At 50.4% G+C, this 13,079-nt stretch overlaps 1 protein-coding gene across 1 annotated transcript; it reads right to left on the reverse strand.

Annotated features, from left to right (window-relative positions):
* Aipl1 (AIP like 1 HSP90 co-chaperone) lies at positions 1–9,274 on the reverse strand. Its single transcript, XM_042282334.2, has 5 exons — positions 9,106–9,274; positions 2,445–2,633; positions 1,429–1,605; positions 1,213–1,354; positions 1–203 (listed from the first exon to the last, which is right to left on the reverse strand). The coding sequence occupies exons 1-5, from the start codon at positions 9,262–9,264 to the stop codon at positions 1–3; spliced, it is 870 nt and encodes a 289-aa protein (XP_042138268.2). The 5' UTR covers positions 9,265–9,274.
* Between the last annotated feature and the right edge of the window lie 3,805 nt (positions 9,275–13,079).

Raw genomic sequence — 13,079 nt, forward strand, 5'->3', positions numbered from 1 at the left:
CTAGCCCAGCATGTTCCGGCAACGCTGCCGCTCCTCCTCCTGCTTGTCCGCCAGGCGGCTCTCCAGCTGCCGCAGTTCCCTGAGCACCGCCTTGCGCATGGAAGGCTCCAGCTCCAGCACTTTCTCGAGGTCCGCCTTGGCCTCCTCAGCGTTCCACACCTCTGCGTGAGCGCGTGCACGCACATAGTAGGCCTTCACGATCCCTGCGGGGAGGAGCGAGCTGCACCCACCCAGCCAGCCCCAGGGAGCCCTGGCGTCAGACCTCCTGACCTCGCTTTCTTCCAAGTCCTCTAACCAATTTCACTTTCAGAATTCTTGTATTATGACTGACTCCCTCTGAGGACCCAAGCTTTGTCACCATCAGACCCTGTCCTCATACCTGACCAATTTGGGTGGCTGTGAGGCTCAGTGCAATAATAAGGGTGGAGTGCTTAGCACCTGGAGCAGGTGTGTGCTGTTATGTTTAACGTTAGTCAGTTGCCTTCTCAAATACTGCCAGAGATTTCATATTTTTCTTTCAGTGTCGATTTCATATTTTTCTCTAGACTGCTGGCCTCCTTTCAAAGCCTGGCTACTACTCCCAAATTCATGGACTACCCAGCCACATGCACATTTGAAAAGAATAAAAATAAATAAGATTTAAAAACCCACCTCCCAGCCGGGCGTTGGTGGCGCACGCCTTTAATCCCAGCACTCGGGAGGCAGAGCCAGGTGGATCTCTGTGAGTTCGAGGCCAGCCTGGTCTACAAAGCGAGTTCCAGGAAAGGCGCAAAGCTACACAGAGAAACCCTGTCTTGAAAAACCAAAAAAAAAAAAAAAACACCTCCCTAAAGCCAATGGTGGTGCACACCTGTAAAGCCCAGAGCTCTGAAGGCGGAGGCTGGAGGATCACAAGTTCCAAATGAACCTTGACTAGGTAGCCAGCCCTCACTCTGAAACAAACACCTCCCACAATAAATATCACCCGCCCAGAAGCACCTATAAAGCATTTGCAGGCTTGGGGGAGTCAACAGGGTGAAGACAAACTTCCATGCCTCACAGGGTAGGAAAGGTCCACCAAGGCTGTGGCAAGTGGCTGGGGCCTGGCTGCCTGTGTCTCCCCCACCCCCACCCCCATCTCCATCACCCCTACTCTTCCATCCTCACCCCCACTCCCGCAACCCCACTCCCCCACCCCCAACTCCCACTCCCTCACCCTAGCCAGGGCCGCACCTGGGTGGTGTCGTAGGATGTCACTGGTATGCTCCAACACCTCATAATACTCCTCCTTCTTCAGCAGGCACTGGCAGTAGTTGAGGATCAGAGTGTTGATCATCTTCTCCAACTTCAGCCACTCAACCTCCCACGGCTTCTCCTGCGGGCCAGAAGCTCGGCCATCAGCTTGGTTAAGGCTCATCCCAGCCCACCCAGCCAGAGGTAGCTCCCAACCTTGGTCTGAAGGTTCCTCAGGCACACGATGGCCTCCTGGTACTTGGTGGCAGCCTGATCATAGCGGCCCAGCTTGAAGAGCCTGTTGCCTTCCCCGTGAAGGAGAGGCACAGCCTGCATCTTCTCCTCATTATTCAGATTCCACGTCTCCCTCTGGTACTCATTCGGGGCCTCCACCTAGCCCAGGAGCTACAGGTTAGCCAGGCGAGGACCAGGCAAGATGGCCCCAGCATCCTTCTGAAGTGGTTTGCCATGTGCCCCAGTGAGGCACCACACCAGAGTCAGGCAGGCTGGTCAAGACCTTGAGAACAGAGCAAGGAAGCAGCAAGGCGCAGCCCTGCCCTAAGCAAGTTGGTGCCTTTGGGTAAATTATAAAAAGGCTCCTTTCTTGAGGAAAGTTTACTTCCAACAGTTGGAAAATTGTCATGAGTACTCACTGTGTCAGAACGAGACACTTTTATTGCCATCTGGTGGGAATTTGTCATTATAATAACACAAGCATGTCGGGTCTACAAAGAGCGTCTTTGCAGGGATGCTCTTGCACAGCGCACAGACCACACAACTGTTCTTTTTAGTTCTACTTCCCCGTCCAGCCCTCGGGGTTAGCCTCAACCTCAGCCCTGTTCATAAGCTGAGTCCCGACCTGGCCTCCACCTTGAGCCTGGCTCTTCCAGCTCCACACAGGCCCTTGTACTGTGCCAGACCCAAGTCCAAACCCACAAGTCACAGAAACCAAGGAAGAGGCTGCAACTCTAAATCTTGCAGAAATGGAAGCAGATGACCAATTAAATAAAAATGCTTCAAAAATGAAATTAAATGCTATTTTTCAAACATTTGGTTTTAAATGAGCTTTTTCCTTAGGGGAGGGTAGGAGTTGCAACTTTCAATTCTGCTGGGGTCCCTGGCCAGCCTCTTGTTTTCTAGAGAAGCAAATGAAGTGGGCATGGGGTCGGAGGGGGGGGGGTCTACAGGATCCCTCCTGACCTGGGCCAGCCCCTCCCACACCTGGCTCCCACCTGCAGTAGCTCAATCAGGAAGATGAGAGGCTGGGGCTCTTTCTGTAGCTCATCCAGGTCCTCGTAGCCCAGAGTATGGTACGCGAACATATTGGCCAACCCACACGTGTGCACATGCCAGCTGGTGGGGTCCTTGCCCTCAGCCACCTGCCGCAGACTTCGGGACAACATAGGGTAGACCCCTGTGTGCTGTAGGAAAGATGAAGGGGTGGTATCTTTGTAGCATAAATCTTAAAAGGTCTTATTAATAAAAACAAACCTGAAGCCAGGTATTGGGGGCGAGTGCTGGAAGATCAGAGAAGCAGAACAAGCCACAGCCAGCTCACCTTGCCAATTCCTCAGCTGATCCTGTTTCCTCAGATTGGAAGCCTCTGAGTCCTCATCCAGAATGAATCTCAGCTGAACTGTTGCTCAAAAGCCTAAAAACTTTACCCGCTCTAGTTCCTGGTCTTCACGCCTTATAGACCTTTCTGCTCTCTGCCATCACTTCCTGTAATTAAAGGCATGAGTCACCATGCCTGGCTGTTTCTAGTGTGGCTTTGAACTCACAGAGATCTGGATGGATCTCTGCCTCCCAAGTGATAGGATTAAAGGCGTGTGTGCCACCATTTTGTGGCCTCTATGTCTATCTAGTGGCTGTTCTGTCTTCTGACCCCAGATAAGTTTATTAGGATGCACAATATATTGGGGGACTCACTATATCACTGCATGTCTTAGCTGTCTGTTCAGAGTATGCCAGGCCACACCCAGCCCATGCTGCACCCGTCTCAACAGCACTGCCATCCCAGGACACCCAAGAACAACTGTAGCTCACAGGGTGCCACCAACTGCTTTAGACCTGTTGGCACCTCTAGTCCGTATGACCACCCAGCAAAAGAGCCACCGTGAATATCCCTGTGATACAGATGAAGAAACGGGAGCCCGGAGAGGTTAAGCAACTTGCTCAAGGCTACACAGCCAGACATGACACAGACAGGATTTGAACCTGCCTCCCCAAGCCGTGCTTTTAGCCACGTGTTGCCCCTTTCTAGCCCTTGAGTCCCACAAGACCAGGGCTCCCAGAATGCAGCAGTGGAGGAAGCAGGGTCCCAGATCTGAGAGAGCCATCAAATGCCGCAGTGCAGATGCATGTCTGCTCTGATCCAACTGCATCCAGCATGGAGTTGGCCCTTGGGATCCAGCGAGGCCTGCTCCACACGAGGCCTCAGCTTTCTAGTGGAACCTCAGAGCCTGTCTCCGCGGAAGTGAAGTTGCCCAGTTCAGACACCTACAAAGCCATTCCAGTCCCTCCGCTGGGGGAAAGGACAGATGCTGAAGACTGAAGGTCGCTCTCCCCACCCCCACCGGCCTGGATTAGCCCAAGATGTCCTGGGCTGACTTCTGAGAGGCACAGCCAGATGGCAGGTGTCTGAAGGATTAAGGCTAGAATAAGGGAGGGAGCACACACCTCCCACCAACTTGCTTTGGGGAGGAACCCACTGAGGCCAGTTAAGCAGGACCTCAGACAAAGGCTGTATTCTGCTAGATCCTGCCAACCTGGCCGGCCTGGTGTTCCAGCCTATGTCCAGGGTTATGGGATAACATCAGGAGCAGGATAGAACCTAAAAGAAGGAACCAAGGTTGGGAACAAGACAGTTCTTCACTCTCCTAGCACCAACTTTGAGAAAGGGAAGGATCCTGGAGCCCTCCGACCAGGTTACAGCCTGCAGGAACAGCCATTGGCACCCATGGGCTCTGGACATCTGAGGACTCAAGCAATCAGGGGAGTCCATCACCATGGTTCCCTCCTTGCTCTGGAGCCAGAGCCTGGTGCAGGCCAAGGCCCTGCCTGGACTGAAGGCTGCCACCTGCAGTGAGTGTCACAGACCACATCCACTGACTCCTTCACAGCGTGTTGGACTTGGGACAGGGGTCCGGTCTGGTTTTTAAACGTATTGCCAGTGTTTAAACCCAGAGTATTAGCAGGCTAATGAAGAGCTGTGCTGGAATCCAGAGCCCACGTGTGCTGCCACTGCTAGCCCATCTCCTCCTGTGGACTTGGAACCGCTGCCCCTGCCCCCTGGGCAGCTGGGGACCCAGCTCCTGTGGAATCAGAGTTTGTTTCTCTGGCCTCACAGGACTGAGCACCAACAACAGGTCCTCGGTGGAGACAAGCCCTTGGAGGCAGATAAAGGGCCAGAAGCTCTGGTCCACCCTGTGCCTTTGTATTGGGAGAGAGAGGGCGGCAGCCCTTGTTCCTGCAAAGATCTAACTTCAAGGTGAACGGGGCAAGGACAGTCCAGGCAGATTATAGAACAGGGAGCAACACCCAACAACTGCTTACTCAGGCCTTCCTTGGGCCTGGGATTGCCCTGCTGGCGGCTGAGTCTGTCTAGAACTCTGGTTCTTGAGTAGAGCCAGCCCACAGAGAAGGGGCTAACTAAATGTACTTACACATACACTTTCCAGGTCAGGTATTTTAGTTTGCTTTCTATTGCTGTGATAAAACACCATAACCAAAAGCAACTTGAGGCAGAAAGGATTTATTTCAGCTTATAGGTCCACATCACAGTCCATCATCAAAGTAATCAGGGCAGGAACCTGGAGGCAGGAGCTGGTGCAGAAGCCACGGGAGGGGTCTGCTTACTGGCTTGATCCTCATGGCTTCCTCAACCTGCTTTCTTATAACACCCAGGATCACCAGCCATAATGGTCTGGGTCCTCCTAAAACAATCATCAATCATGAAAATGCTTCCACAGGCTTGCTCACAGGACAATCTAGTGGGACAGTTTTAACAATTGAGACTCGCTCTTCTAAAATGACTCTAGCTTGTGTCAAGTTGGCACTCCATGTGAACTGTTACTCATCCTTCAAGACCCAACTCATTGTCACCTTGAAGAAGTTCCCCCAAGACTCTGAAGCAGTTAGCTTTCTCCCTTTTGTGACCCCAGAGCACTCTGCCCTTGTTCTCTATACCACGCCCTGGTTGCCTAACACCCTGCAAAGGGCTGAGTGTCTCCTCCAGAATTCAGTTCCTCCAGGGCTAGAGACCACCTGTATCATTCCTAACACAGAAAACAGGCCAAATAGGTGCCCAGTAAAGGCATGATGATGTGAAGGAGAGGATGAAGAAAGCATAGGTATATAAGAGGAAATAAGGTGAGACATACCAGATAGATAGATAGATAGATAGATAGATAGATATAGATATAGATATATATGGTATAGATGTAGTAGTGAAAAAACTGGATTATGGGTATTGGGGAAAGTGCTTGCCACAGAAGTGTGAGGACCTAAGTTCAGATCTCTGGAACTCACATAAAGCAGGTGTGGTAGGTGGTGCATCTACAGTCCCTGTGGACATAAAGCAGGTGTGGTAGGTGGTGCATCTATAGTCCCTGTGGACATAAAGCAGGTGTGGTAGGTGGTGCATCTATAGTCCCAGGGGTCCTACAGGCAGATGAGAAGCAGAGACAGAAGGATCCCTGGAAGTTCACAGGCCAGTTAACCCAGTATACTCAGCAGTGAGCAGCAAAAGACTCTGTCTCAAACAAAGAGGAAGGTGAGGATGACCTTCCAAGACTGATCATAACCGCTGACCTCTACACATGAACAGACACACAGATAAAAACAAAACAAAAAGTCTTGATTGTGAATGAACATTGATTGAATTGAAATTTGGGTAGGAGAACTGGTGGATGGATGGATGGATGGATGGATGGATGGATGGATGGATGGATGGATGGGTAGATGGATAAATTCATGGAATGTGGGAGGTTTAATAACAAAAGACTAGATTGTGACTGAACAATGGTTGAAGAGAAGTATGAATAAACTGATGCCTGGGTAGGTGGATGGGTGGATGGATATATAGATGGATAAAGTATGGCTGTATAGGCAGACAAATGACTCATATGCACATTCATGAAGCCATGAGCCTGGGGAAAACCAACAGTCCCTATGTTCTAAAACTTACCCACCTATGAGACGGAACATCATATGACTGCTGAAGTGGCCAGAAGACCACAGAGTTACAGGGCACAGCTCCTAGAAGGAGCAGCAGCAACTTGTGGTTTTTGCACAACAAATCAATCAGTGAATCAAGTTTGCATTGATAGCCTTCAGTGCAACCATGTTAGCAAATATGCACCCTGAGGAAGTGGGAGGGGGCGGGTCATACTGGTGGCAAAGCCTTGTAGACATAAAGCAGGTACACAGGGTTCTCGAAAGCTCAGGGATGCCTCCCTGAGAGCAAAGGCAAAAGGGGTGGTTCTAAACTAACATATCACAGAAGAATAAGCCAACTGGATGAAGTCCTTCACTGACAGAAACACATTATTTATTTATTTAGAAGTGTTGTGCCTGCATGTATACCTGTATGCCAGAAGAGGGCATCAGATCTCATTACAGACGGTTGTGAGCCACCACGTGATTGCGGGGAATTGAACGCAGGACCTCTGGAAGAGCAGTCAGTGCTCTTAACTACTGAGCCATCTCTCCAGCCTCCAGAAACACATTTTTTTTTTAAAGTTAAGTGACATTAATATTAAAATAATAACAGCGGGACTGTTGCAAAGAAAAGATACACTAGGCTCCAGTATGCTGAGGAACACAGGGGAGTAATGTGTTGCGTGGCATCCCCTAATGGTAGACAGTGGCACTGCAGTCTATTGGCTCTATTAAAAGGTGCATGTACCCAACAAGAAGGCTAAGGATCCCAGTTGGAACCTGCCCCTCAACTGGTTGGACCAAAGCAGATTACTTCCTCTCTCAGAATCTAACTCAGGGGGTCTATGACTCCTCAGTCAAATGGAGGGGTTAATCGTCAACATCCTTCAAAATAATAGCTTCTACCTTTTAATCGCCTTATGCACACTATGACTTCTACTCACTTTTATCATATCCTGCAACTCCCAAAATAGCCCTGAACCTGCCATTTGTTCATTTACAGATGAGGAGACAGAGTGGCAAGAGGAGAAAGACTCTCCCCAGGTCACTCCACACTAATAGAATACATCTCAAATGCAATCTCTCTCTCTAGCAAACTGCTCTTTCCAAAAGGTCATTAGCTCCCCATGAAATAAAGAGTATCTATCCACCATCCGCTGTGAAGATCCATGGGGAGCTTTGTGATGGACAGCTCAGCTTGTCAACACTTGAACTCACCCATCAATCTTAGTCTTACATGAGCTAGGCAGACACAGTGCAGCCCTCAGTGAGAAGTTATCCCTGACTTCAAAACAAAGGCCAGGGGTGGTAGAGTACTTGCTGGCCATGCACAAATCCCTGAGTACTACATAAACCAGACTTGGTGGTACACACCTGTAATCCTCACACCTGGGTGATAAAGGCAAGAGGATGAGAAGTTCAAAGTCATCCTCAGCTACAGGGAGTTTGAGGCCAGCCTGAGCTACATGAAAGCCTGCACAAAAATAAATCAGTGAGGAGAGGAGAAAAAATTAGAGCTTTTCAAGCTTTTAGGCAAAAAAAAAAGCTCATTTGTCAAAAATACAAGAAATAAAGGAAAATATTAGACGATTACATTCTAAAGCAACCCACCAATCCAAATGTGCATCTCTCTAAGGACTACTAACTCAGTTCCCTCCATGACCCAAAAGGGGCAGGAGACCCCGAGGAGAAAGAAGACACAGAACCATGCTGGTTAAGCCTAGCACACTGGCTTTGTTTGGATCCTGCATGGACACATAAAGAATAAACGAGAGAGCTGGAGGGACGACTCAGCAGTTATGAGCACTTGTTGTTCTTTCAGAGGTTGTGGAACTCAGTTCCCAGTACTCATGACAGGCAGCTTACAACCATCTGCAACTCCAGCTCCAGGAGATCCAGTACCCTCTTCTGTACTCTATGGGCCCCTGCACTCATGTGAAGGGATCCACATAGATACACATGCATAAACACACTTAAAAATAAAACATAAATTTTTTTAAGAAAAAAATGAGATGGTCAGAGAATCCTAACTGTGAAAGGCAGTTAGAAAGCATGAAGGGAGTGTTTGGGTTTCCTGAAGATTTAATAATGGTTGTGTTGTGGTTGTGCTTTTCAAATATCCAGTAGTTTTAGAGTCACAAAATCTGGTGTTCCCAGATGAATTGCTATGATGTCTGGAATCTGCCCACACAGTGTGGGTTGAGGAAAGGAAGTGTCCTGGAGGGACAAGGATCCAGGTGTGGTGGGCTGACAATGGCAGCCTAGGGGGCAGGAACTTGATGATTTTTTTTCTTGACTTTTGCATGTTTGCAGGTTTCTCTAAGAAACACTTGTCTCTCCAAATCACAGACCAAGAAGTCATAAAGATGGCTTATGAGTGACGTAAATGTGAGCTGAGTCATAGCGTTGGTAGGAACAGGGGGAGGGCCAAAGGAGCCCGGTGGTCACAAGCCTCCAGGATCTGCGATGCTGGACAAAAAGGGAAGAGCAGAGGAGGCCCTCTCCTACCCTGCAAGGCCGCATGCTCCCCCAGCCCCCCAGCCCCCCATACACTCCATGCCACTTCAAGGCCTGCTCTGTCTGAAGGGCTGGGCACCGTGTTTGTGATGGCCGAGAATGGAGGTTCAGGCTGCACCTACAGAGGCTTGTTTTGCCCTAACTTTCCTCAGCCTTGACCGTTCTGGGAAGAGTGTGGGGGAACTGAACGGGGAAAGAGCCATGCGGCTTACTCACGATGGTATCGCACCAGAACTCAGCCACTTCCCCGAGCCGCATGGACGTCAGCAGCGTCTCCCACACCTCCAGCTTGAACATGTTGCCGATGATGATGCTCATGGGTTGGCCCACCTGCCTGCTGTCATCAATCACTGTGTGTTCCCCGTCACACTTCATGGTTCGGAAATGGAAGGTCACCTAGTCCCCAGAACAGAGGCCCCTGGTGTCGATCTATCTCCCGAATTCCAGCGGCGGCCACCCAACCACCACAGGCTCCTAAGGCTGTCCTCACTGTCAGCTCACATATACCTAATAAGCTAAGGTACCTCAGACACCCCCCCCCATACCTGCAAGTCTGCACAAGGAACCCATTCCTTTCCAGCATACCCTGTGCCCATTTCTCACAGAATTCCTTCCCCAACAAGCTCAAATGTCCAGGGATGTGACCATCCACCCCAGGAGACCCATCAAACCCAAGGGAATCTCATCACTCCTGAGATTCCTTCCTACTCACTTGGCATTTGGAGCTCTGGAAAATTCCCCCAAACCCTTCCTCCTAGCCTACACTGAAGTTACCTTGTAAACTACTTAACAAAAAAAAAAAAAAGTTTATAAACTCCAAAGCAAGGCAGCCTAGGTGTGTAGGGTGGACAATTCCAGAAAAAGTTCTGCCTGGCTGGATTAGGGCAGAGCCAAAAGCTATTTTCAATGCCCTGGGCACAGCTGGAACTCAGAAAGGGACCACAGGGACCCTGTCTCGGGGAAGGATACTCACTCGGGAGCCAGTGATGAAGTTAGGGAGTTCTCCCGTTCCCCCATGCAGAATGGTCTTTTTGACACCCTCCACATTGAGGAGTAGAGAGATGTCCATGCTGCAGGTATGGAAGAGGGCTGCGCAGGCCTAGATAATCCTAGCAAAGCAGGGAACAGTCATGTGGCTGATTACCCAGTTAGAGGCCTGTGCCGGCCTGGATAATCCCACCAGAGGGGAGGACACCCAGAGGATTTCCCGGCAGGGAGGGAAGACAGAAGGAAGGTGGGGCATCTGACCACTACAGACTCCCGTCGCCTTCCACTTTACTCAGGATCCCTCAGTGGACACAAACCCCCTGTCGGGCACCCACAGTGACTACATCAGGCTTTGCTTTTGTTCCTCCTCAACAAAAGAGGTCGGCGGATGTTTCTTCGAGGAGGGAGTGGAGGAGGAAGGCAGCAGGAGAGACCTGGGGCCATCCGAGGGGGGACGGAGTGGAGACCCCAAGCCACCATTGCCCCTCCTGTGCCAGCAGTGTTGACCTTGCCCAGTCTCTGTCTCTTAGCACTTCCGTTTCCCTCCGGGGAGCTGGGAGAAGCGGCCAGAGGGCAGTAGCGGGTTCCGGCCTTGGAGTAATTTCAAAAGATTGGAACAGTTCTGGGGGAAAATTGAGGCATTTCTAGTACTGAGCTTCTTCCTCCTCTCTAAAGTCTGGCGGGTCTCAGTACTGAGTCCAGTGAGACAGACAGAGCTTATTATACGAGCCCCGGGGACCCCCTTGGGGGAATAGAAGAAAAAAATGTGATGTGAAGACTTGGTGTTTGGCGCCACCTTGTGACCAGCTCAAATTCTCATGCTTCCCTCCAATGTCTTAAGGCTGATACAGGATTCTGGGCATCACAAAACCAGTCTCTTCAGGACGTTGACTTGTGGCCAAGAGAGAGAACACTGACCTTGCCACAAGGAGACATTATTACTAGGCTAAAAGACAACCAGAACTTCCTACATAAAAGTTAATGGCCTCATGGCCTTGGGCGTCTCTAATCTACTTTTCCTCAATTCCCTTCTCCAGGAAGGCCAAGGTCCTGGGGCTCCCTATATCCAGCAACCTCAAAAGTCTTGATTTCTATGAGGAGCCTTTGCCCTAAAGGACAACAGACCTAGGCCAACTGGTCAGATACAGAGGATGAAACCTGGAATTCTAGAAAGTCCTCCCTGAGCGCCAGCTCCCCAACTCAGTACTTGCTTCCATCCCAGTGTTGGAGAGGAGGTAAGACTGAAGGAGCAGAGGTCTTTTCCTCTTCTCTCCCATCTTTCTCCAGCCACATGGCAGCCTAGAGGAGCATGTGTGCTGAGGAGGTAGAATGGAGAGTCAAAGTGATCGTCATGACCATGTAGTGGGAGGAGTGTATAGGCCAGGGCCAGGCACTGACTCTGAGCTCCCTGTGGTATTCTCCCCTGGCAAGGAGGAGGGTCTTGCTCTATAATGACTCTTTATAACACAGTTTCTCCTTGGAACATTTCTCTGTCCTGCTCAGGTGCACAGTGGGAGGAAAGGACCTAGCTCTGCTCCTTTTCACAATGCCTCCACGTTGCTACTGTTTTCACATTGTCCTTTGCAGAGAGTCAAAAGGTGCAGAGCAAAGGGAAGGGGCAGAGGGACTCTGGGGAACAGGCTTCACTGCTAAGGGGGGTGGTCCATTGCCTGTTCAGGCCACAGCCTCTAATCTTTCCAAAGCCTTTATTGAACTACAGTCCCGGTCACCTGCTCCTCTCTTCAAAGCCAGCTGACTTCCCACCCCAAATCTATTCTAAGCTCCTGCCATAACCTGGGCCTCTGCTCCTGGCCCCCCACCCTGGCCATGTCCTCCGCTTCTCTCAGCCTTAGTCCAGTCAGTCCTGGAATGTGCCAAGGTTCCTGACATCACTCTCCACCCAGTGCCTCAGCTAGAATGTCACATATTTGGGAAAGCCACCCAACCTCCAACCCCAGTAAAGTCCCTGTGTTCTTTTCACTTCCCACGGCCCCTGGCTCTTCATGTCCATGGCATTCTGCACATAGTAACTGTTGGGTGTCAGTTTTTTCTCTGAGATGTGATCACCCCAGGGGTAGGGATAACTAGTGAAAGCTTTGTGGATGGAGAGGAAGCTGGTGGGGGGAGGGCGCTGCTGGAGCACCCTTCCTCTTCCTCCCTCCTCGGCAGAGGAAAGGGTGGAGCTGAGCCCCACTTGTGATACCCGCTACATTGTCCTCCTCCGGTGGAGCAGGAGACCCTGCACCCACCACCCATCAAAGAGCTATGCCTGTGTGGAGCCCCCCTCCAGCCACTCTCCACGCAAGGCTGAAGGAAGCAGCTTCCCATTCAGAAGAAAATACTTCTTCTGCCTTCTTTCGTTGCCATGGAGACTTCCCTTCATTAACCTGATCTGCCAGTTGTGTCTCCGAGTGGCAAAAGAGGAGAGAGCTGCAAGCATTGAGAATACTCTCTACACACATGCATACACACACACACACACACACACACACACACACACACACACACACACACACACACCAGATGCTTAGCAAAGATGCGTGACCTCAAGAGAGGAACACAGAGCTCAGAGTCAGAGACCCAGGGTCTCGCCTGTCTGAATCTCCAGTTTCGTCATCAGTAATGAGAATAAAAATAGATCCCACTTCCTAGAGCTGCAGGGAGAACTGAAGAGGAAACATGTCGATGCACTTAGCTGAGTGTCTGACACGTGGTAAAGGCTCAGAAAATATAAGCTATTATTATGAATGCCGTGACACACCAGGCCCTGTGGCAGGTGCTGAGGAGATGAATGTGGCGAAACACTGTTTGAGAGATCCACTTCCCAGGGTTTCATCTTCATTGAGACATTCCCTCACTTGAACTCCTTCTTCATAGAAACCACTCTCTCTTCCTCCGTCTGATTCATTACATGCATTTCCTGATTATGGTCACAAATCAAGTGGCATAAGCAGGTTGAGAGCCCTGTAAACAGTCCCACGGAGGAGAGGCTGGAGGACGAAGTCGACAAGCACATGAGAGCCGTGGCTTGCAAACCGCAGCCTACGCCCACAGCTCGCCAGAGCACAATAAAGCCTCTCAGAGCACACCATACAGTCACAAGCCATTCTCTGAAGACTTACTTGGGATTGCATATGCGTGTGTGTCAGGTTTCTTACAGAGAGTGCCCTTGAACATGATATGCCCTGTGCAAAAACCACAAA

This window comes from Peromyscus maniculatus, chromosome 8 (genome assembly GCF_049852395.1).
Source record: "Peromyscus maniculatus bairdii isolate BWxNUB_F1_BW_parent chromosome 8, HU_Pman_BW_mat_3.1, whole genome shotgun sequence".
Lineage (NCBI taxonomy): Eukaryota > Metazoa > Chordata > Mammalia > Rodentia > Cricetidae > Peromyscus > Peromyscus maniculatus.